This window comes from Rhyacophila brunnea, unplaced genomic scaffold, assembly GCF_057557595.1.
Source record: "Rhyacophila brunnea isolate RB1 unplaced genomic scaffold, BYU_Rbru_1.0 scaffold_7, whole genome shotgun sequence".
Lineage (NCBI taxonomy): Eukaryota > Metazoa > Arthropoda > Insecta > Trichoptera > Rhyacophilidae > Rhyacophila > Rhyacophila brunnea.
This window is the reverse complement of record NW_028233339.1, coordinates 27985886-28011896: the sequence shown is the minus strand read 5'-3', so window position 1 is coordinate 28011896 and position 26011 is coordinate 27985886. Positions and strand designations below refer to the sequence as shown.

Below are 26011 nucleotides of genomic sequence, written 5' to 3'. Positions count from 1 at the left end.
CAGTTGAGATGGAGATGGGCGGGGCACATTGCTCGCCGAAAGGACGGCCGCTGGACAAATGCCGTCATCCAATGGTACCCAAGGGGTACGAAACGGCCACAGGGACTCCCTAAAAGCCGCTGGATTGACGAACTGGTAAAGTTCGGCGGAAATACGTGGCAGCAAACGACACAGGACCGAGAGAGTTGGAGAAAGCTTGGGGAGGCCTTCATCCAGCAGTGGATTGACCGTGGCTGATGATGATGACACATAATAATGATATAATTAAGCATAATTATATTGCCATGGCACTTCCCCATCAGTCACAAAATGATTTTTAAAAATTTGTCTCACTTCAGCGCCACTGCGATTGTTACTTGCTAGGGATTGTAATGGGAAAAATTGACTGCCATCTTCAGTCGCAACGTTTCGCCAATTCCCATCCACAACAGTTCCATCGCAGTTATCAACATCTAAGTCCCCATTTGCCAGATAAAGGCGTTGGGAATTTGATGTCATTATAAAATTGTGCAGTGCACATGTGGCCAGGAACATTTTTTTGGTTTTTTCTGCTGTTAACGAAATCGGCTTTCTAAAAACACGAAATCTCGCCGACAGAATCCCAAACGCATTTTCAACTATACGCCGAGCTCTTGACAAACGATAGTTGAAAATGCGCTCCAGCTCATGTGCATTTCTGTGGGAGAATGGCTTCATAATGTTTTCTTTCAATGAGAATGCATCATCTGCAACCATTACATAAGGCACCGGTGTAATACCATTTTGCAATGGTCGTGCACCCGGTATATTTATTGAGTTGGTTTGTAATACTGCAGCTAATGTGGACTCATTAAAAACACCCCCATCTGATGCCCGACCGTAACAACCGACATCAATATATGTAAATTTATAATTGGCGTCAACCATCGCCATTAAAATAATGCTGTGCGTGCCCTTATAATAATTGTAATATATAGACTGCCACTTTTTGGTGGCGCGGTGAGCACAACATGCTTTCCGTCGATCGCGCCTATGCAGTGGGGAAAATTCCACTGCTTTTCAAAATGATTGGCATGCTGTAGCCACTCATCTTCAGTATTAGGTACCTGCAAAAAGAAAATAATTTTCTTACATTTATTTGTTTTATTTTCAGTCATCGAGTACGAGTCATTCATTGACGAATCGTGCACATCGACACCGGTCTCCTCAGCTCGGGGAAAAAAAAGATCGGGTACAGATTTCGACAGAGAAGCCATTCTAAAACAGGCCATCGACATGATGCAAAAGCCACGGGATGATAACCAAATATTTTTTGATTATATGGCGAGGACGAAGCTTAGGCCGCATCTCTTGATTGAGTGTCATGAAAAGGTATAAAACGTCTTATCGGAAATGATGATTAAAAACCATGCTGAAGCAGTAAATACTGATGACGTATTTGATCTATCGGATTGATTCAGATTCTATTTTTTTTACTATTATATGATTAATTACACCTTTATATTGTGTATGTTCATATCGTTGTGATTACTATAAGTTATAAGTATAATGTGATGTGTTTTCTAATAATCCATGTCTCTCCAGTGAATTAAAAGATTTCAGATCCCGATTAGTCTTTTAGGTGGAAAGCAGTATGCATCAGCCATAAATTTCATTTATAGTCTTCCCATGTTCTTCTTCTTATTTTAAACTGTGTAATAAAATTGTATTCTCTAAAATTATAATATTGTTTAATTTACCTTTAAATAATCATTCTTCAGGACATCATATATGACGTCGCAGACCTCAGGTATAATACTGGATATTGTTGACTGGGGTACACAAAATAAGTACATCAAAGGTTGGTAGGAATCACCTGGAAAATTGTTACACTACATTGTAATTATAGGTCAGTATTATTAACGTAACTGATAGCTTCTACCAGTTTTACCGCAAGGTTTGCAGAGAATGGGTAAAACTAAAGACAGCCGATCCTTACAGTACTAATTTCGGTTCCAATCACGATCCTCAGTCATAAGGTTACGACGAGAAAGAGATTGTTACAGCAATTTCCAATAAATAATTAAGTACTGAATGATTGGTCGGCCATCAATATTAACTTAAGTAGAAATGGGATCTTTATACCTATAGCAAGAAAAGGAATGACCATGAGACCGGCAAAATAAAGATAATATGTATCTAGGTATGTATTTGATCAGACGGACCATACATACTTAAAGGAATTTTTTAAAAGCTAGCTAGCTGACACGAGTTTTTGTGTAGGTAATTTTATAGTATTCCATATCGTTATTGTGGTTAAGGTGTTTTGAGACCCACAACCTAATTATTTTTGGGTTACGTTTGGTTCATGGTCACAAAAAACTATATGGACTACTATAAAATTACCGAGTGTTAAAATAAAAGTCAGTTGTGAAGCACAAGGTATATTTCAATTACGTGATAGGCATGTAACTCAATGTTATTGCCAATCGCTCACCGGCCATAATGGATTTACGCATATGGGTGTCTTTTTTTTTATAATCGGCTCAACCTTTAACAACAATGCATCGAAATCTTCCAGCGACAAGCGTACGAAATTTTTATACAGCTCTCTTATTAAATTACTGTAGCATCCGAGAGTTTCCCGTCTTGCAATCCACTCACGAACACAAGCTCGTCTGCGTCTTAGTTTTTTTATTGTCTACCAACAATAAATATGCCACGATTGCCGCGGCAGTAGTTCCATCCGCCGGCATTATAATATGATATGGACAGGAACCAAATAGATAAATAAATTTAAAATCTCACTAACAAGCCTACTGATTTATTTCGTTTTATATTATTATCTGTTTGACGTTTACGAAGGCGTACCAACCATAAAGTTTGTCAAGCGTCATGTTGGTATTATTTATCAGTGGCAGATATGTGACACAATAGATTTTACGGCATCGTGTGTAAACGGATTGGCACATACGGGTGTCATAGAATCTATGCCCACGCCTCTATCATAGATTTTTTTGACATATATTGGCTTATGTGTAATGGCATAGATATGATCATAGACACTAAAACGCTCTTGTCACATATGTGCCCAATCATCATATAGTCTATTTGAACCTTAACCAAGAAAAACTTGTAATGAACATAAGTATGCTCCGTCATGTGTCAAACTGACAGGAGGCTGGATGGTCGCCATGTTTCATTTCCGTGCTGTGAGGTATGAAAAGGAGTGGAAGGTATGGTGGGTAGGATGGTATGAAAGAATGGATAGGAGGGGAATTTCGAGGGAATTATGAGGGAACGGCGGGTGCGCCTGGGTACGGGGAGCGTGGATTTGGGATATAGGATGGGACGGAATAGGAGTGCGGCAGAGCTATGAGACGCGAGGAAGCAGGGTCCTGGGTAGTTTGACATTACCTTTAAAACCTCAGTTACCTGTCGGTTGCTTTACTCATTCGGTTATTCCTGTAATGTGAAATACATAGAAATGCAATGATGAATATCTCGGTTTGAGCGCCACTCTATGAAATGCATAGAGACAATGATAAAGGTAATTTAAATAAAACGCGGGTATTAACTTTTAACAGTAGTATAATTATTAATGCATAAGAATTAATAGCAGGCGAGAGTGTAAATGTAAAGGTGTATAATAAGTTAATCGATTACGAGCGCCTATCATAGTATAATTTAGACAATTGAAATCACAAATAAAATGCTAATTCGGTGGACCGTAACGTATTGAATTACAATAAATACCACGATAAAATGATCTCAGCTCTCTTCGCCCTCGATTCCTTCCAAGGCGGAATCGAGAAGTGGCCCTACATCGTATGTTTTCATGGGTTTCGGGACCATGGGCTTCCTTCGGTCTCCATGGCCTGAGAGGGACGTCCTTCGGTTGTCGACCAGAAATCCAGTGCCATGATAATCGCTTCGAGACGTCAGAAACTGAGAGCCATCTGTTTCGGCCAGAGGAACTTAAGAGCCAGAGAGAGGTCTTCTTCGTACGAACGTCAAGAACTGAGAGTGAATCTCGCTTCGCCTTCGAGTTAAAAAGCGGTCCGCTTTTGCGCCGGAAATGGTTCAACCGCCCGTTGTTCAAACTAGTCGGCGTGCGCATGCGTACTCCGGTAGCCTTATCGCGTTGTATTGCCATCATAACAAAAGTGTGGTTATGTAAATAACATGACAGTGCGCATCTCATTTTTTATACCTTTCTTATTCGGCCGATAAACCACTGACTGCGTTGAGCGCGCTTCAAAACTGTATGAATACGGCTGATAGAAATTAATACATTTTCTATGGGCAATGTTTGTTGGGAAGTACTAGTGACTTGGGTAAATTAAACAACTTTTAAAACATTCAATTTTCATTAATAAAAAAATATTCTATTTACAAATAATTTAAAACATAAATACATTCAGATTTTATTGTCATGCTATAAATAAAATGACTAACTATATTATTTTTTTTGTCAGTACTTTTATAAAAGTTTGGTCGATTATGACCATGTATATCTATTCGTTTCGTGTGAATAAGCCAGGCTGTCAATTGTTTCCACATATTTAGAGTTTGAAGAGCAAAAATTCTGCAGCAATGCCGGGTTGAGACCACAGTCGGAGAGATTTTCTCTGCTAAAGACGCCTGAAACCTCATTGGATGGGTTCTCTTTCGACTCTTCTGCTGAAAAATAAGTCCACGTGCTTAAAAAATTGTCACAACGTTTCATCACACACTTGGCCCCAACAATTTTTTGAAAAATCATATGAACAAAAGCAACCTTCAGAAGAATCGATCCATACATTTATTTCATTCCTAAAACTGTTACCACCATTTTTACTGTTCAAAAACGTGTCCAGTTCCAAAATCCGTTATATGCATGACCATCATGGTTCCGAAAACCGTTTATTATTTTGATCGTCCATTTCCAAAAACCATTTTATTATATACAATCGCCAATCGGATACCGACAGTCGAAGTGTGCGCACGCCGATTTGTTTTGTCATGACGTCGGATGAAAATATTCTTAAATCGTGTAAAGATGACTAAAAAACTTTACGTATGTACTTAAAAAAGAAAACATGTAAATGAATATACTATTATTATTAGTAATATATCAATAAACATAACATTAAATGGACGCATGTTGGATTTTTATGACAAATTATATTTTGTTCGGCACGCGTCATTTGCACAATCCGCGCATCGCCTAGCCACGATTTTTTTAGACCAGGCCTCAACTGAAGTATAGCCTTAATAATAATAAATTTCTATTGTATATACCAGCGATGGCCAGTGTGTCGATCGCGGACTAATATATAGTGAGATTCACACTAACTTGTGCTTAAAAAGATAATAGTGCTGTTAACAACCATAAGGTAGGAAGCGACAAGTTTTTTTAGTAAAAAAAGCATCATTTCTAGTGTTTAAAGGAAGAATCACAAAAATGCAGTATGTAAGTATCCAAAGCAAAACATCAGGAAAGGCCCACCATCTTTATTATTATCATAAACAATTCAATGTTGCTAACATATAAAACAATTTTTTTTTCTATAGCTACCAATTCAACATTAAAATGTTCTGGAATTTGTCAAGTGTTAAATACAGAAAGTTCAAAAACACTCCCTTAAGTATATCAAATCTCTGATTTGTACCTACAGTACATTATAATTGAAAAAATAAATATGCAATATTCCAAATTACCAGTAGCCATTAATTTGGCAGCCTTAGAAAACGGAACTGTTGGCTGCAAGTTAGCAAACGTGGCGCTGAATGGACTGGGATTCGACTGCAATAGCGAGCACAGGGAATGAACTGCTGTTGGTAAAATAGGTCCCCTTAATTCCACAGAAAAATATTTACCACCTTCAGAGTGCACGATACTCTCACGCACCTGTAATAGGAGAGAAAAGACTATAAATATATTAATATGTATGTGTGCACGTCGCGCAGTCGTGGGTTGCAGGCTTAAATTCTGCATCTGACAAATTCACATGTTTTTGTGTGTTCCAATTGGGTCCAGAGCATTGGATCTAGTTCAGTGGTGGCCAAACTGTGGCGCATTGGATGATTACAAGTGGCGCATTGCACCTTGCATTAATTAACTTCTGGCGTTCATTACCCTGTGAACATTTCCCAGAGCTAAGAAAATTTGCAAAAAGTTATATATAATGTAGCTTTGGATCGACATACAGATATGAAAAAGCATTTTCATCCATGAAATTGATTAAAAGCAAAACAAGGTCGCAAATAACTGATTCAAATTTGAAGAATTCTCAGCTGCTCTCAGTAACAAAATTAACACCAAATATTGAAAGACTAGCGAAATCCAAGCGCTCAAAAGCTTTTAGTGCTCCATCCCGCTCAGAGCTTTCTTTCTCTCTCATCACATCCAACTGTGGTTTAGAGTTATCTTCACCAAACGAGATTCCGGCAGCTGTAGCATCATCAGCGGACACAACAGCGATCACCCTCTCGTCCAAAAGATCATTTCTGACTATTGTAGATTGGTGCTCCAATAAACGTGTATTTTTTGAACTGGCATAAATTAATTAATTCAATTGCGTGGTTGAGTATTCCTTTTCCTCCCCTATGCGAAGCAGATCCTACATCTATCCCTGTATTCCCAACCGTGAACGTAAAAAGGTAGAAAAGGTGCTTGAGTTGTATGGCGCATCTGAACTCGTCTGAAAAAAATTGGCACATGGTATGCAAAAGGTTGGCCACCCCTTATCTAGTGCAAAGGGCTAACATTGATTTCATCTTAAAGATCTCTTCAGGATGCGGCTAAGATTCAGATAAGATTGTCAAGTCAATGAAAATGTATTTACTTTGAGTGGTTGTAATGTGCCGCCTTGAAACGCTGCCGGTGCAAGGAGGGTGGGCGGTATTCCGCCAAAAGGTCCTGTCGCAGGAATCGAAGATTTACAGTTGAGGAGGAAATTGAAGAGAGCTTGCGCATCCACTCCTTGAACACATATCAATGACTCCAGTCCACTGTCTATTGTGCTTTCTGCTGCGTGATTTATTTTTACCTACAAAATACAGACAAAATGAGATTTATTTTGAATAAAAATTCCACAGTGGAGCACTCTTCAGCGGCCCCAAACGAGCATCAAAAATTGCAGATAGCCGATATAATTGGCAATAAGGTGAAACTATTGCCCAGTTGCTGGGCAATGTGTGACCCGACATCAGTGTCGGGCAAGTGAAGCCGATGTATTTTGTGCGTACACGTGACATGGGATAAAGTAACAACGGCCGACGATGAAGTTTCTGCAGCTTCTGCAATAATCACATAAACAAATTAATCCAAAATAAAATAAGGATTTCGATCTGGTCCTACTTAAACAGTAACTAGTATAAACCAGGAACTAGTTACTAGTAGTTATTGATAATTATTTATTTAAAAACTTTACAAGAATATCAAAACTTGACTTTGATTAGGTATTTTTTAAAAATATAATTAGTGTAAAGGAAAAGAAAGTAGATACAGTTATGAAGAAAGCCCAATTACTACAATATTACCAATCACTCTTCGATTTCTGGCAACTGGAGACTCATACAGGAGTTAAATGTATTTATTCAGGGTGTTCAACACTTCAATTGCTTACATTGTTCCAGATCCAGACGTTTGTCTAGTAGTGTGAATTGATGATTAGTAATAACACCATAATGTTAATAACAACACGGCGAACTATTAAAATAATGTATTGTCGAATCGGCTGTCACTACAATGTTTTTGTTGTTGCTAGGACTGAGGTAGGTCAAACAGAGACGCACATATGGGGCAGAGCGAGAAGGAAATAGATTTATCTAGAAATTATTGCCGTATTTTTGATTGCGTTCGATATTTGATATATCGACCAACCATGCTGCTAGGAAGCATGGGCAATAGATGGAAAGTTTCGGCAACGTAGACTAACATTTTCGTGTTTTGGGGAACTATTAACAGCAACAATTATTGCCGTAAAAATTTGCTCATTTACGAGGAGTTTCATGGGACTCATGCCTAGTTCCGAAGAGTGAATGGTAAATTATTATTTTTTTATTAACCTAATAATTTACATCAAACTTACACCTGATTGGTACGTTTTATTACAAGGCATATTTTATATAATATAATATGAAAGTCTAACATATTATTAAATGATCATCTCATTGTTCAAAATTTTTAATAGATTGTGAGCATAACCAAATTTTTAAAAATTTTAATTAGCAAGGCTCACTAAATACACTTTACAAACACATAAAAGTAAACGTCTAGTTTGACTAGAACATTCTTATATTATGAGTGCCCCCCCCCCCGGATTTGACAAAATTGGTATAAATATACCTGAGAGTAATTAATTTTCCTGATTTCATCCGCTCCGACTCCCAAGCTCTCCAGCCATTGATCTGCCTCGAAGTCCTCGTCATCTGACGCTTCTTCGTCATTGAAATTGTTGCAATTTTCTTTTGGAGAATTTTGATCTACCGCACTCGGTGTGGGAGATTGAAGATTGTCCATTGTGTTATAGCAACTGTCGGGGGAAGTGTTTAGAGCTCGATCGCCGCCTCCTTTGTCTTCATTGCTCAGTCGAGGTCGAAGCTCTTCTGATTTTCTTTTCTCATTTTTACGCAAAGGCATAGTGTACTCAATTTCTAAAAAAAAACATACGCAGATTTACTTAAGTTGCTTAGCCAATTCTGCATGATTTAAGAGTATACATCAGTAAAACGGCAAATAATTTCTCAACAATAGGTGGGATGTAATATCGCACTCGTTGCCAATCGGACAGCGATAGTCGAGTTGTGAGCACGTCAATTTGTTTTGTGATAGCGTTGGAGGAATATATTCTTAAATCGTGTAAAGATGACTAAAAAACGTTACGTATTTACTCGAAAAAGAAACATGTCAATGAATATATTATTATTATTACTAATATAACACTAAACATAACATTAAATGGACGCATGTTGAATTTTTATGACAAATTATGTTTTGTTCGTCACGCGTCGTCACAATCTTTTTAGAGCATGCCTCAGCTGAAGTAAAGCCTTTAAGGAATAACAGATAATAACCGGCTGAGTGAAGGTTGGCATGAAAATGATTATTGCACATACAAGTGCGAATGTGTTGATTTGGTAATCTTAATTAAAAAATCTATTATATTTATTTAATCCATATATTTTTTTTTATCATCAATAATTTTTAAAAATAATACGTCAATGTTGTCTGATACACCCCTGTTACAGGCGGGCTTCTCCCGGTGTAAAATAATCATTTAGTAGCTTAAGTCGAAACGTAACCCTGACCTCTAGAAACGGCTTCATAAAACATCTAATCTGATTCCTTGCTCAACCACGTAATTATTTCTTTTTAATTTAAAAAGTAAAAATGATGATGGATGAAAGAGATAATTTTAAGACTAAATATAAGGATTTAAATATAATAAATTTTGCCGCGCATTGTGCGTGAAATCCTCGCGCGCCGGCGCCAGGGTCAGGCTCGTGATTCGCCGAATCAAAGATCACGCGATAAAATTTGGCCAATCACGAGAGTCCTTTTTTTGCTGGATGGCGTCGGTACGAGGAATTTAAAAAGAAAGAAAAAAGGATGTGAGTAAGCGTCCCCTTTCCGATAGGTACGGACCTGACGACTACAACTGTAAAAATCCCAAATATAATTTGTAAAACTAAAAATTAAGAAAATATAAACAATATCACGTTACGAGCACGAAGGACTGTGTTTTATTTACACTCCAACTGTTTGAATTTCTTTTTTTGTGAATCCGGGGTTCGATGGACACCTGAGCTTGCCGCTGGAACCCCCGGGATCTCAATGGCGCCCTTGGCAACGTGAAGCTCGAAGAATCGCATGGATTCTTCCGAACCCGCGAAAAGAAAAATTTACGCCCGCGAACGCTAAATAAAAGTTTATGATCCAGGAGCCGGAACAACCAAGAAATGGTTAACTAAGAAGTGGACTCCGACGTAACCCTTATCGAAGAAGAAGTGCTGTCTCCAACATCAAACCGGGAGAGCCCTCTGGTGTTCGAAGACAGTCCACATACGGAGCTGACCGCGCCTAGCGTCGTGCTGGAGACCGTAGCACCGGCGCGTCTCCAGTACGACGAATGGCTGCACAAATCCCACCTATGGAGACCAGACGCATCATCGACGGTATCCAGCGAGGAGGGCTCGTAGAGGCCACGGCCCACTCACGACGAAAAACGGCGAGCAAAATGCCGATTTTCCTAGGGTATCACTAACATGTCGTGTACCCTAGTCGACCACGGGATGTTCGGTGAGGAGAGAAAAAGGAAACGCGAGGCTAGGGAGCCTCACAAGAGGGCTGAGAAGGCGCGCAAGCTGAGATGAATCGAAGAAGCTGTACGGGCGCAGGCTCGACCACGAGGAGATGAAGCAGGACCAGTCGCCAACCCTCTAGTCAAGGGTGAACGCCGAGTTGCTGTTGGAAGTTTCAGTGTAAACAGTGTAGTTAAAAGTGAAGATAATAATCGTAAATATCCGGAAATTCTTCTAATTACGGATAAAAAGTTAATTAAGGACCCACTTTCTGAGCCCTATAATCTTAAGTTCGTTAGTAAGAAAAATGTACATTCTAGTTCTAAAAATAACGCTTCGCAAAGTGACGCCAATTCTTTCCGTTCAAATAAAGTAAATATGAATGAATTCGAAAACATTAACATTGAAAATCGCAAACAATTTTATAAACGGGAAAGAGGATATTCTACAGTAGCGCGAAACCTGTTTCAAAGTTACGCCGTGTTAATAATTTGAATCCAAAGAGAAACGAAGAAAATAGTATACGACCGTCACTATTATTTCTTTACAAATTACCAATCGTAAATTTAACACAGCGAAAACGGAACGGGAATAATAAGGCATCACTCGACGAAAGTTGTTATGTTAAATTTTAATAAGTTAAAATTAGGTATAAGAGGATGAAAGTAGAGATTGTATGCCTGTGATAAAAAAAAAAAAAAAGATGAGTCAATAAGCCGTAAATTTCTCAACGGGGTTTCAATAATAATAACAAAACGTGAGAGGCACCGCAAATCGGCGCGGCGCGCCTTGGAATAGGATGTCGGGCGCGTAAAACGAAACAACAATTTTTTTTTTTTTAATAAAATGGGTTTCACTAAAAATAAAGTTAATTACACAGTTTTAAGTGTACTGATTCAGAAATAAATATAATGAGAGGGTGGAATATTTCAATTTTTAATATCAATGTGATTTATACAGTCAATACAATGTTGCAAAATAATTATGGGTATTAGGGTAAAATATTAAAAGTGATAGTAAGTACCATAAGTACAATGGGAAGATTTTATATAAAATTAGTAGCTATTTAATGTATGGGGTAGGAGTAATTAATAAAGTAAACTCGAATAAATTTAAAGTACAGGAAGTCTAATGAACGAATAAATTACTAAAGAAAGAGAAAGAATAAATACAGATGAAGACAATTTGGAAGCACAAAGGGAGCCACCTCTCGAAGTAAGCGCATCCAAAGGCAGCGTAGCCGAAAATTCATGATACCAAAGCTTGATGGTGTGGAGAGTGCGCACTCTCCTTTCTCGCGCAGGTTCATGGAGAGACTAGGGACGTGACGCCTGAAAGATATCGTGAAACAACAAGAGGTACCTCCGAAGTGTAACCATCTATAAAAAAAAAAAGGAAAGAGAAAAGGATACTTATTGTGAAAATCCATCCTAGTACCTGTGAGAAAGCCGTGCCGCCGTCAACGAGCCTGGCCGTTGTACCGCTATACGATGCCTTGCCCGCAGTAATAGGAACAGATGGAGACACAGTACCTGTCCATCTATGAGGTGATACTCCAGAGACCAGCAGATCAGTGGAAAACTTTCCACAGAAAGATATCCGCTGCTCGGAACGAGCCTGGCTCAATAGTAACGCCACTACCACGCCCTGGTTGCAAAGGCAGATGACGCCAAACGAGGTACGCTCCTATTGCACCAGAAGAAGTAAAACGTAACACGAAATAATAATTCCGAACGAGGGCCAAACGTCTACAAATGTAGCCCCTAGGAATGCAAAAGAAAGATTGGAAAGCGCGAGAGTCAAAGACTGCAGCTTCGCGACCCCTCCGCTGACTAATAAAAACGAATAAAATAACAAGAAAACCTAATTAAAACAAAGTAACACAAAATAAATGTACTACACTGAAACTAAATCAAACTCTGACCTATTCAAAAGTATCGCGAAAGCATTGCTTTGAGCTGAAAATAATAATCCAAAATAAATATAGAAAATAATAAAAATAGAGCTAAAGTATAGAGTTTTATGTTAGAATAGTTAGATTGTAGTTGAATTCTTTTATAAACTGTTTATCATGCCATGTACTTAACGGATGAACAAGGAATTGGATGGGTGGCCGATGAGATCAGGGCGTACCTTTCGACTTTAATCCAGATGGGGCGAATTGATACACCCCTGTTACAGGCGGGCTTCTCCCGGTGTAAAATAATCATTTAGTAGCTTAAGTCGAAACGTAACCCTGACCTCTAGAAACGGCTTCATAAAACATCTAATCTGATTCCTTGCTCAACCACGTAATTATTTCTTTTTAATTTAAAAAGTAAAAATGATGATGGATGAAAGAGATAATTTTAAGACTAAATATAAGGATTTAAATATAATAAATTTTGCCGCGCATTGTGCGTGAAATCCTCGCGCGCCGGCGCCAGGGTCAGGCTCGTGATTCGCCGAATCAAAGATCACGCGATAAAATTTGGCCAATCACGAGAGTCCTTTTTTTGCTGGATGGCGTCGGTACGAGGAATTTAAAAAGAAAGAAAAAAGGATGTGAGTAAGCGTCCCCTTTCCGATAGGTACGGACCTGACGACTACAACTGTAAAAATCCCAAATATAATTTGTAAAACTAAAAATTAAGAAAATATAAACAATATCACGTTACGAGCACGAAGGACTGTGTTTTATTTACACTCCAACCGTTTGAATTTCTTTTTTTGTGAATCCGGGGTTCGATGGACACCTGAGCTAGCCGCTGGAACCCCGGGGATCTCATGTCCTTATACTGTTCTAATGTCCGTGGCTTTCTCTTACAAGTACCCCACAGAAATAAATCTGGAGTTGCTAAATCTTGTGATCTTGATGGGCAGCCCATGTCACCAAAATTTGAAATTAAAGGACCAGTAAATAGTTCATTCAAAAGTCCTATAGTTTGAAACCTTCCCTGTACTTTTAAAAATGTTACTGCACCAGTGAAATTTGCAGTAAAAATTGATGTCAAACAACATTCATACAATGTACTGTTGAGAGTGGTTGCAGGCGGCTATGAAATACTTAATAATGATGATTTCATTTTTTTAGTAGCGAACGTAGGAGGTAGGCTGTTAAGATTCACCATAAATAGTGCACGTTAAACTTTGCTAGTCATACGTATTTTTTGTTTTTGTTGAAGACTACAATTCTTCGACTACGGTTCTTCTTCTTCTTCTTCTTCTTCCACACAGTCACGAACCAAAATTGGGGCATAGGGCAAGCACAAGTTCGCGCCACTTCTCTCGGTACATCGCCAACTCTGGCACTTCCCGCCATGTCAGACCTGCAGCACGTAGGTCGCTTTTGTAGCACCGTTGCAGGGTGAGGGAGGGCCGGCCACGGCGACGGAGCCCTTGAGGCTGTGCTACAAGGGTACGAAGTGTCGCACTCTTTGGCGGCATCCGGAACACGTGTCCCAGCCATGTAAAGCGTCTCTTCGTGATAACCTCAATCACCGAAGGCTACTGTGTCTGCTCATGAACTCGGTTGTTTGTAACGCGATCGTACCAATGTATCCCTAAGATTCGGCGGAGACGACGATTCTCAAAGCTCAAAAGCAGAGACTCTTGAAGCTTAGGAAGATGCCATGTCTCACAGCCATACAGGAGCACAGGTAGCACGCACGCGTTAAACAAACAACATTTGGTCCTCACAGAATACAGCCTTGACCTTCATGCGACTCCAAGTTCGCTGAATGCAGACCCCGCCATACCCATGCGGATTCCAAGCTCACTAGAAATACCACCATCATCGGCAACCATGGCACCCAAGTATTTGAACCTGGACACCAGCTCGACGGGCAGACCGGAAACCCGCAGAGGAGTGTCGGCGTCGATGCATGCAGCACTGCACATGGATTTGGTCTTAGCCACATTCAGATGAAGACCTACACGTTTCGAGTTCGCGACGAGCCTGTTCACCTTTAGTTATCCATTAGAATTTAAATTCAAATCCCATCAAAGACCATCAGTCGATAGTATTAATATTACAAACCATAATACATAGTTTTGGTATACTTTGGGTGATACGACAAAATTGTATACACTTTTTCATTCATACTTATTTGTTTTCGTTAGATTAAGAATACATATTATTACACATATTGTTGGTTAATTTTTTTTAAATTCATTAAGCCCTGCCTAACCAAACTATAATAGGTTAAAAATATTATTCTAGGTATCTATAAAATATCCAAAGTTATGGATGTTTTAATAAATATTACAGGATAGATTTTCCACTAAATTCGCATAGCTTCGATGGCATTCACCATTATTGACAATGCAATTGGGGCCGTTCATTGGTGAATCTGTTTGCAATAGGCGGTATGTAGCCAATGAAGGTATCAGCACTGATTAGTAAGTATATTGCTATGATGCAGGTGAGCCGAAACTAAAGGTGGACTCTGTACGATTTTCGTTTCATTCATTTTCATTTTCGTGTACATCTCCACAACATGAAATGACTTACAGTTAATTAATCATTAGTCATAGTAGCCCTTTTTTACAGTTTCACTTTTATGTGTTTAGGCTTCATCTCGATAGAATGAGGTTTTTTTAATGTCTACATAATACAGTGTATCACTACCTTCTTGTTTGAGGGTCTGTCTCAATCCTCGTGTGGTTGGTGTCAGAAGTGCACAAGTTTCCACCAGCCCCCCAATCCCCGCAGCTCGAAATAAACAGGTGAAAGTATTCGCACATACATAAAAATATGGGCACTGCCTGGCGCGAATCAACTGTAATATATAAATAATATTGAAAATAAGACCAAAGAGTTTGATGAGGAAGTGTAATGAAATTTTAGGATCAAAACACTTGATAGCATTTATTGTAGTAAATTTGGTAATCAAAGTGAAATTAATATTTTGTAAGTTGGCAGATTGGAATTGATACATGGCGGCTTGTTGCATGCAATGCATGAATATTTACGGTGCAATTCCGTATTGAGAGTCTATTTAATGATTTATCTTTTAACTCAATCATTTCAGGATGAGCTGTTTCTCATTTTTACTCATCGCCGCCCGTATCGTCATATTGTGGCAATTAAAGTGCAAGACCAAATAAAACGATACTCAAAATATATTATCAATTCCTGTAAATGCTTGCAAAGTATCCATACCTGCATAATTGTCGTGTGAAATTTTGTTAACATAATTATTTATTTAATTAAAAAATTTAATTTTGCAGACAAAAAATAAATAATTTACATATTACAAATGGCGCTGTAATGCAAAATGAACTCAGTTAAGTTAAGCGGCTTTTAAACAGAAGGCAATGAGTCCTTTTCTTTCACCCACACATTCATAATTACGTTTAGGTTCCATATAGTAGAGAAGGTTTTGAATAAAAGAGATTGATAATTTAATGCTGAAGAAAGGTCTATGGTTTTTAGTTAAATTCCACCTGAAATAATGATCTGAAGCTCTCTGTCCATTCTTTCTGTAGGGCTTCTTTGATTTCTTCATTAGTTGAAACGAAGCTTTTCATTGCAACTTTCCCCGATGATCTAGGAAACAAAGTGAGCCACGGCAGATTGGGATGCTGCCAGTATAAACAGTGTTGATGAAAACGAGAATGATGAGAAGTATCTAACGTACTTAGGTCGGATGTATCCAGACATCGGACAAAACTGGAAATAAACACATGACAGGAAAATTTTAGTCAGATGTAGATATTTTTAATGCATCGTGATCGCGAATATAGTTTTGAATATTGGTTTATTTTAATCGTAATTTTAGGAATTAGCAGTCATCTTCTTTGTTTTTATTTAATCATCGAAGAATAAAAAAAAAATGTTTAATACAGAGGTTACTGAAGGTTTACAGGGGCACCGTGGAATATAAAAATATTTTCTCTAAAAATAGTGCTGTACATTCGTGCATCAAGCCGAAAAAGTTTAGTAACCCAGATTTAATATATTTTTTATATATTGGTAAATGAGTCATGGCAGAGTGGCAGAGTACCTGTCTCTTTAAGTCGTTGGTGTGGGTTCGAATTTTTTATCTAGCAAAATTTTTCCCAATCTGTCTTTGATTCAGAGCGAGGACTTAATAATGGGTATGGGTAATTGTATCATAATGGTGATTACTGAAGATGTTGACAAAATCCTTCTTCTGCCAGATGAAGCCTTCTGTGATTTTCCTATCAAAACAGCTGAAGCGAGTTTCGGTTTTTCATAAGTGTCATTTTTCAATGCAACAAAAAATGTATATCTTTTTGACCATTCAGAATTTGTATGACAATTGGTAGATGGGGTGTTTTTTTTTCAGCTTTGCTTTCATACCTTTAAGTTCCATCTCTAGAGAAGAAGGTTTTCTTCAACATCTTTATTTTTTTGTATATATTTATGTAATAATGTTTTTAACAAAATCGTATTACAGACAAAAAATTAGTATGTAATACTTACCCTGTAATTCCAGACGCTTCTTCACTGGCCTTTAACTTTTGATTCCACGCAAAAGGTTTCGGTGACATAAATCTAATTTTGGTTTTCAAAGCCCAATCAACAGGAACATATCCTTTGTAATCATCAGTTTCTGGAGACTGTTTATTAAAAGATATTATTAAAATAACGTATAGATGTTAACACGAGTAACATGAAAACAAAACAATAAGACACAAAGTTTATACTAACTTTTGTCAATAATTCTTGCTCCTTTGAAAATTTATTAAGAAGATCTGTGAATGAAGATAGCTTATCGTCAGTTTTCTTGCCATCAGGTACGTTTTTTCCAGCTGACAAGCCTAATAATTGAAATAATGTACTATCTGCTGATTCATCTAATGGAGAATCAATTTCTTCGGAAGAGTCTTTATATTTTTTTGTGTCTTGGTTTATAGCGTTTCTGAAAATAGGTTTTATATCATACATATTTATATTTTAATTAAATGAGTGTGAAAATGTTATGGCTGCAATTTCGTAGCACTGTATATTGTATAAACTTTATACAAGCTTCCCAAACTTTTTCATACCACAGCCTACAAAATCTGAAAAAAAATCTCCGGCCCCCCTCTGCGGAAAAAAATTCCAACAGAAAAGAAAGTCGTCATAAAGTTGAGTCATACTGATTCATTGAGTTGAATTGCAAAGAAGGTATTCTGTTTAATCCGAAATATTAATTGATTTTTAATATTGTCTCCCACGCATTCAATTCTTCTTTTGATTGTATAATACAGTGCTCCACAACCTCTTCGCACCCACGGCACATTAAAGGTCTTCCCAGAATTCCGCGGCACACCACATGTAAAACAATTTATACACCAAAACATGGACCCCACATCCTGAAGGGGGACCCCAAGCCAGGATCTTCGGCGGCCCCCCTACCTATCGCTAAGGTTAAAGACAGTATGATACTCTAAAATAGAATTTTTCAAATGGTGTTCGAGGTAAAATTAATGGTATTGATTGTATATTTAGCGATTTTTTTTTGTATTTATTAATACAACCACTTGAATTATAGTTAGTTGTCGGGTTAAGAATGATTATTTGTCGAGTATTATTGACACAATAATAATAAATTGTATCCCATGATCGTATGTTTTAAAATATTAATTCCAGCGAAGTAAAAGAGCGCAGGCGACTTTTTTTTACTATTAGGGCAAATTTATGTTTATCTCACTTATCTGGTTGACCTGCCACGCCGGCCCTTCCCCTGAGCCTGGACCCCCACGCTAGAGCCCTGTCAGTCCCCCACCTTGTGGGGGCCATGCACCAAAATTACATGACTTTAAGTTTTTTTATTTATTAAATATTTAAATATACATAACATACGACGAAGAACCAAATGCACATATTTCCATGTATTTGTATTATCAATATAATAACTAATTAATGTGATAACTGAGCTTTTTCAATGAACGTAAAAGTTTTATATATTTTTACTTAACATTTGAAAGAGCAATCCGAAGTTCTTGGTGGAAACCCTTCAAGCAAGACCGTTTATTATTTTTAATTATAACTTCAGTTGAAAAACATTGCTCACCTAGATATGTCGTAGAAAATGGGAGCTGAACTGCAATAGCCTTGTCGGAAATACGAGGATATTCTTTATTAACTGAAATCCAGAAAATGGCCACTGGAACATCAGCGAAGTTCAGTTTTAGCGTCCCGTTGTTTTTCAATTCAACGAATTCCTCTCGAATTTACAGGGAAAGCACTTGTATTGATTTTTCGACATTGGTTGCGAAAGGGTTTCGAATCCAGTCGTATTGATTGTATGAAAGTAATGATGAAATTCCTTTTGCAGCAAAGTTAAATATTTTTGAGACGGATCCAAAATTAATTGCTTGTTTTCAATGGTGGTCTAGCAGGTCCTTTGGTGCATTTGTAGATATCCTTGTCTTAACTCCTGCTTTATCAGAGCACGTCAATATATTTTCATTCTGACCTTGCATTGTTTTAAGTTCATGCAGGTGCTCAAATATATTACCAGCCATGTACGTAAAGTTGGCTAGTAAGTGTTGTATAATATACAAAATTATTTATGTTTTTTTGGCAGTGCACCGCGGCACACCGGTTGCGGAGCACTGGTCTAATATATTCTTATCTGACAAATTTAATTATTGTATGCATAATTGTAAAAAAACATTCTACTGATACACTTCATTCCCCCCGCAGAAGCCCTATGGCCCCCCAGAGGAATGCGACCCGTGAGTTTGGGAAGCACGGGGTTGTAAAGGACAGAAGCGGGGATCGCAGTATATTGGTAGTCTATAAATAGGTAGTGTGTATTAGCAAATTATTGAGACTTACTTAGAAAATGGATTTTTTCTTTTATCTCCACCCAACAGTCTGCTGAAATTAAATGAGGCTTCTTTATTTTTGAAACATTTCGATAAATCAGGACAACTTTGAGGTTGTCGCATTCGTTCCTGGAAGCAATGAAAAAAAATATAAGCAAATAATCATGAAGACAGTTATTTATATAACAATAATGTAAGTACAGGACGTTAATTCATCGTTTCTTTCTTTGAGTCCGCTCATATGGGAATATAATATAAAATTCGCTGTGATACTTAGATCCTTTTTTTATATACCAAGTACATTTTTAAGTAAAATAATATACAGTTTGTTAATAAAATTATGAGCATCGGTACTACAATCCATTGTAGGTCAAAGGCGCCTCCAGGAAACTATCCACTCCCTCAGCTCTGTCTGCCGCAAGAACCTTCCACTGCCATAGCCTCAGAGATGCTGTGTCTCTTTCTATACAGTCCAACACACTTGGTTTAGGTCTTTTCCATTCAGGTATATTGAAATGGTGCCCTTTGGGTGCATGCCTCGTTTTCAATAAAAATCACCAGAAAAATATAAATAAGAGAGAAGGTATAAAAAATTACCTGTAGGGCTTTCTTTTTGCGTTTTAATCTATGAAGTTGCATTACTTCATCAGGCTTTTTCCACATGGGGGAGTTGTTGATATTATCTTTACTTGGGGACATTGTTAACTGATTTGGGTAAAACATAAAATGTTTTTAATAATTTTTGATTTAACGTCTCAACAACCGAGTGTTAGGGAAAACTAGCATTTTTCTATTTATGGGTTATTTGAAAATCGGCATGCAAAATTTAAACGTTATAAACAAACAATATGAATATTTTCGACGACAGCTGCATGAAACGATCTCACGCAGAGATAGATATTGCCAGGAAAAAAAAATAACCATAATATAATAATAATAATATGACAGAGCTAATCCAAAGAGATTAGGTAGACTGTCTTTGGTCTAATCTCTTTGAATACGACCGTATTTTTATTTTGAATCTTATAACACACGTCTAATTCTTTTTGCATCAACAAAATATTAAAAGATACAAACCAAATGCTATGATTAATAATATATTTTTCATTGTGTTCAATGATTTACTACGATCAATTAATATGGAAAAATAGTCTCATAAATAGTAACACAGGATCAACCAATTTTGACAGTTTGACACTGACGTTTCAGTTGATGGCATAATATGAATAAAATTGAATCCGCAGCTGTCAAATATAACTTAATCTGTGTGTCAAACTTATTAAGTCACAATAATGAAACACTTTCCGATTATGTCTGTGGATTTGATACGACAGAATCTAGTACAGCATGATCTTCAGCTAAAAGCCTTAATACAAGTAAGACATATTATATTATAATATTGTTATAATAATGTACTTTTAACTGTATGCTTAAATTACCCAAAGCTGTATAAGTTTTTAATTAGCATTTTAAATTACCTCTTATGATATATCTAGATTATTCTATTATTATTGGGAGATATTGAATTTGATATTTGATAGAATACTGCGATGAAAGAATTTAATAATATTGCCCCTTGCCAATTAAGATTTTCATAACTTCGCGTGTTATGAATTTGTCAATTATTATAAGTCCTACATAATATTATAAGTACATTATAACCCTAGCATTAGTATTATAACATGACGATTTTCTTATTTTTTTCAGGATATTCTTAGTTGTAGACAATCTTTAGATACATTGAATGAGTTAAACAGTCTCGGAAGAATAAAACTTGGAGAGTTACGAAATGATATTGACTCATTGGATCAATATACAAAAGACACACTCGACGTTAAATTAATTTCTGAACTAGAATCGCATCGCCAGCAATTTGCTAGGTAATAATTATTTCACTATTCGCCCGCATAATATTTTACCCACATAAGAGGTAAATTACCATTTTCATTCCTTGGTAAAGTATATCGGCCACCACGAGATGTTTATATAATATAATATTATATTCTTTTTACAAAAAATGGTTAGCTATTCAGCTAACTCACTGGGTCTTTGATATAGCTTTGAAAAAATGTGATTTTTGCAAGAAATAGGCCTCTGGTTCTAATTTCGATATGATCACAATGTTGAAGCTCGATTTGATGTAACTAAAAAAGATTTCAAGTTATAAACATTTTTATTTTTTAAAACAATTCATGCTTTTTAAAATAAATATAAAATACATTAAAACTATAAATTATTCAAATTTTTTTTCGTTTCATTAAAGAAATCTTAATAAACCAAATTTTAATGATAAATTCCTTTAACAAATTTTAATTTTGCCTTATGTTAAATAATAATAATAATAATAATCTTATTTCTTAATTTTATGTTGATTATTTTTTATTAAAACACATTAAAATGTCAATTATCAATAAATGGTCTCAAGTTGCAAGCTTAGTATTATTTCGCTAGGTGCCTCTGGTGGGCAAAGCATTCAACGTAATTATAAATAATTAACATAATCCTAATTAAGTACTTACTTTTTGTATTATTATTGACGAGGAAATAATTAATTTGTTACAGCTCTTTACAAGCATTTAAAAATGCTAATTTTTCAAGTATATTTGCAATCGAGAAGGCCCAAAAAGATGAGCTTTTGGGTAATAACAATTCGGAGGGTACTGAAGTAAGGCAGCGGAAAAAGACAGACAAATCTGGTCTTTTTAAAATGTCTTCTGGTGAGTGAAAAATCTATTTATGTTGATTTTATTTATAATACTCACTTGATGTATTCTCTTATAAAAAATTATGTTGGAGGGAAAATGAAAATTCATATTAAATTGTTGGCAGCTTCAATAAAAATAGTCATTAGGTATTTAATTATTATATACCTAATCAATATTATTATCTCTGAATATTTTTCAATCTGGTTGCCTGATCAAATGTGACGTTTATTTTTTTAAGATAATATTTTATTTGGTTTATATATTTATATGGTTTGGTTAACAAGTAAAATTTTGCCTAAATTTTTTTTACTGCTTGATATTGACATAGTATTATAGATTTATATTATTATATTAACAAAAAATGCCATTTGAAATCTCATATTTAGTAGCTTTTTCATGATTGATGATTTAAATTTTAAATCTATATTATTATATTAAAAAATTGTGCATTTTTTCCGATTCTGTAATTCTGTGAAAATTTCGAAATGCATATTTTTCTCTGGTTTCAATGTTTTTTAAAATTCATAAATCAACTAATTTCTATAAATTATACTTCTTTTAGTTAACTGAAACAGACTTTTTTCGTTACAAATCATATAAAAAGTAATCCTGGGATTTCAACCAATCCTTTGATTTTAGGATTAAGAAATCAAGTGACGTTTTAAACCCTAGTACCTGGCGCTAGTAGTATACAATTTTAATAATCTGTTACACTTTTAGATGTCACAGATCAACTTCTATCAATTAGTAGACAGTTAGCCGATACAACCCAGCGGAGTGCAGAAACATTGGACAGTTTAGTGACGTCAAGTTCTAGTGTTCAGGTATGTAAGACCTTCTGCATATTAACACTGTTTAAATAAACATTCATTCGTTACAATTTGGTCACAGCATATTGTATATAAAACATAGAGCTTCAACTATACTAGAAGGAGCCTTATGAAGTTTTAATATTTAGCTTATTAATGTTTTTATTGTGGTAAAATTAGTAACTGCAGAAAATTTTAAAACGAAGGCTCAGAGCAACCGTATACTGAGCTTCGAAAACAGATGTTTGCGACGAATACTGGGTGTGACTTTAGGAGCAACGAGGAGATAAGAGAATGCACCAAGCAGCCTCTCATCACGCTGAAAGTGAAGAGGCGTCGTTGGACCTGGCTCGGCCACGTGCTGCGGATGCCAGAAGAGAACTTTAAACTGGCTTGCCTGTTCTTCAAGCCGACCGGATTCCGGCGACCTGGAAGGCCGCTAAATACAATCTACAGAGTGTATACGGCGGAGCTACGGGATGCTGGTTTGACCTGGAACGAAGCAAGAAGACTGGCGAGCGAGAGGGATTCTTGGAGGCGCCGCGTGGTGTCCATACGCTCCAGCTAAGGGGCGGATATGGCCAAAGAAAGAAGAAGAAAATTTTAAGTTGCCATATTAAAATTTAGCTGTGTGGTATAATAGTCAATATTTTTATCTTTGGAAGTTCACGTTTTTGTAATATACATATGACATTTTTGTGGCTGTTCATCTAAATATTCTAAATAATTGTAGTTCAGTGTAATTTAGCTATCCTTTTGTGTATAATAAATGATGCTGTCTGTCCTTCCACAGGCTACATTTGTGTACATTTGAATATTTTGTATGTTGAAAATTAATGTTTTGGTTCTGATATAAAAGGTGAAGCGTCTACTGAGCCTTTTTTAAAGAGGCACCTAGCAGAAAAATACGAAGCTTGCAATTTGAGACATTTTTTTGATAATTTACAATTTCGACTGTACCTATTAATTAATAAATATGTATCTGAAAACATTAAAAAGAATTTCAAGTTATACACATTTATATTTAAAAAAAAAAACGATGTTTTTGAAAATTAATATAAAAAATATTACAACTATGAATTAGTCAAAAATCTTTACGAAGAAAAATTGAAAACTTAATAAACTAAATTTTAATAATAAATATGACCATAAAAATATATGTTATAATAAGATGGGGACGTAAACGAAATTGTAAATTATCAAAAAAATGTTTCAAATTGCAAGCTTCGTATTTTTCCGGTAGGTGCCTCTTTAAAAAAGGCTCAGTAGAGGCTTCACCTTAAGCCAAACAAGTGTGGCACAAATCGTATTGATGTGGTCATGTGTGTAGTCATTAATTAAGTAATAACATCCATTCTTTTCAATAATTATAAGTTTTAGCCTGGCAATAGCCGCCAATAAATTATTGATGAGATTGACTGTTCGAGTGAATCTAGTTAAAATGCTTGCAGTTTTTGACAGATGCTGGTGATACGATAATAATGTAAAGTTGCTTACAAATGCATCTGCGATACGAAATGACTTGCAGTTAATTAAAAATTTTAAACATTAGTCCATGACTTTTTTTCTCCCTCCCTTTTCAAAGATTTTTTTCAACATGTAAAATATATTTTATAGCAGTCATACAATGTGGTAACTATTTCTAGTGATTATTGTTTGATTGATATTTTTGAGGTTTCTATCGGTATCAGGCTTTTTAGAACTGTTTGATTAATTTATTTTATGTATTATTTATAGGGTACTCAGGATGAGCTGCAGAATACCGCGGGAACGATTTCTCAATCTGGTAAACTTCTCAAGAAGTATGGTCGTCGAGAATTCACAGACAAGATTGTCATATTTTTTGCATTCCTCTTTTTTATTGCTTGTGTTCTTTACATATTACAAAAAAGACTTTTTTAGAAGTGTATGGGTTATTTTTTATCATTTGTGTTATTTATTTTAATAAATTATTGTTAAAGATTATTTTTAAGTTTTTTTCTATGGTGCAATTGAATAAAAAAATATTCATGAGAGTATGATGAAAAAAATGTTTTATTTCAAGAGTTTACTTAGAAAACCTCCTACTTGTACAGGTAGCAATTATGTACATTTAAAACATAATAATATGAATGTTATTAGGTACCAGTGGGGAAGGGTGGAGGGTGGACGCTGTGAAGATCTGAATTATAAATAGTGCACATTAAACTTTGACAGTCATACTTATTTGTTTTCATTGAACTAAGAATAAAAATTGCAGATGGTGTGGGTTAATTTAAAAAATTCAATTAAACCCTACGTACCAAGCCATAATAGACAAAAAAATATTCGTCTTTAAAAATATCTAATATTATGTTATCAAATCATAGATAATTTTAGATATTTTATAGATAGAAGAATATTTTTTTATCAGTTATGGTTTGGTTAGGCAGGGTTACTTGAATTTTAAAAACTAACAAAAACCATCTGCTATTTGTAGTCTTAATTCAATGGAAACAAGTAAATATGACTGACAAAGTGTACACTATTTTTGATGGATCTCCACAGTCTACCTCCACCATGATGGCTTGGTTTAGGCAAGGGTTATTGAATTTTAAAAGCTAACCAACACAATCTGCAATTTGTACTCTTAATTCAAAGAAAATAAATAAGTGTGACTGACAACATTTAGTGCACCATTTGTGTTGGATCTACACAGCCTACCTCCACCCTTCGCCAAAATGTAGATTTGTTAGAAAATTGTATTACATTGCATGCTTCGTATTCTCTCACTAGACACCGCTAATAGGAACGTTTGTGTACTATATCATCTTAAGTCATCATCAAGTACCTATATCATCTTGGGTCGAATTCCTGAATGACAAAAATCTCAAAAGCTGAAATCCTGAATGCCGAAATTCTGAAAAATTAAATTCTATTTATATCCTCATCAACACCCACGATGACCTAGTGGTAACGTGTTGAGGGTCTCAGGTTCGAATCCCGATTATCATATTGTTTTAAGTTTATGTTTTGATCAGGAGTAGGTATTGACTTAATATTATGTTGAGCAACTGGTTAAATACAACCTCCAGTCTGTGGAGTGCCATAATATGATACTTTTAGGATCGATCATGGTTCAAGTAAATACGTAAAATGCATTTAAATATAACGTCAAATTGAGCAGAGAATTAAAAAATGGTTATCCAGTTACTTATCTAACTAACTCTTCAGATCATTTCCCTTATTACTGAGGATGGTGATCTCATTCGGGATTTTGGTTAGTGCAATTACTGGTACGTACCTACTTCGATTTGGTCGCCACCCTTCGATAGAAGACGTCACCAAAAGAAGAAGAAACTGTCACACTAGTTTTGAAACGAGATGATTATTATCCATCCGTATTATGTTGTAGGTGAGGCATCACGTACTTTCTCTACGTGTCTTTCCTCTAAAAAATATGGTGAAATTGTGTAATCAACATGTTAGAATTTAATTTTTCATGCTTTATAACGTGATAAAATT

General features: G+C 36.0%; 2 protein-coding genes across 3 annotated transcripts; one reads left to right on the top strand and one right to left on the bottom strand.

The window, feature by feature from the left end:
* Window positions 1-4312: 4312 nt before the first annotated feature.
* Window positions 4313-19909, bottom strand: hd (humpty dumpty). Of its 2 annotated transcripts, none has more exons than XM_085957398.1 (10): window positions 19612-19909; window positions 19025-19143; window positions 16907-17117; window positions 16679-16815; window positions 15676-15901; window positions 14858-15008; window positions 8294-8601; window positions 6789-6992; window positions 5662-5851; window positions 4313-4638 (listed from the first exon to the last, which is right to left on the bottom strand). In XM_085957398.1, exons 1-10 carry the CDS (start codon window positions 19735-19737, stop codon window positions 4460-4462), a joined length of 1851 nt encoding a protein of 616 aa, XP_085813524.1. In that variant the 5' UTR covers window positions 19738-19909; the 3' UTR covers window positions 4313-4459. The 2 variants fall into 2 exon arrangements, with proteins under 2 accessions (XP_085813524.1, XP_085813523.1); XM_085957397.1 differs by having other exon boundaries at window positions 4314-4641.
* Window positions 19910-20208: 299 nt separating this feature from the next.
* On the top strand, window positions 20209-24552 carry Sec20 (vesicle transport protein Sec20). Its single transcript, XM_085957396.1, has 5 exons — window positions 20209-20390; window positions 20722-20894; window positions 21577-21731; window positions 22440-22543; window positions 24266-24552. Exons 1-5 carry the CDS (start codon window positions 20307-20309, stop codon window positions 24428-24430), a joined length of 681 nt encoding a protein of 226 aa, XP_085813522.1. The 5' UTR covers window positions 20209-20306; the 3' UTR covers window positions 24431-24552.
* Window positions 24553-26011: the final 1459 nt, after the last annotated feature.

What these genes read in the sequence shown, in the direction of transcription:
- Sec20 (XM_085957396.1), top strand. Translation starts at nt 20,307, where the DNA reads ATGAAACACTTTCCGATTATGTCTGTGGATTTGATACGACAGAATCTA. An exon ending in AGCTAAAAGCCTTAATACAA is followed by an intron (nt 20,391 to 20,721) that starts GTAAGACATATT and finishes TATTTTTTTCAG; the next exon opens with GATATTCTTAGTTGTAGACA. An exon ending in CATCGCCAGCAATTTGCTAG is followed by an intron (nt 20,895 to 21,576) that starts GTAATAATTATT and finishes AATTTGTTACAG; the next exon opens with CTCTTTACAAGCATTTAAAA.
- hd (XM_085957397.1), bottom strand. Translation starts at nt 19,737, where the DNA reads ATGTTTTACCCAAATCAGTTAACAATGTCCCCAAGTAAAGATAATATC. An exon ending in AGAAAAAATCCATTTTCTAA is followed by an intron (nt 17,118 to 19,024) that starts GTAAGTCTCAAT and finishes ACCTATTTTCAG; the next exon opens with AAACGCTATAAACCAAGACA. An exon ending in GAAGCGTCTGGAATTACAGG is followed by an intron (nt 15,902 to 16,678) that starts GTAAGTATTACA and finishes GTTTATTTCCAG; the next exon opens with TTTTGTCCGATGTCTGGATA.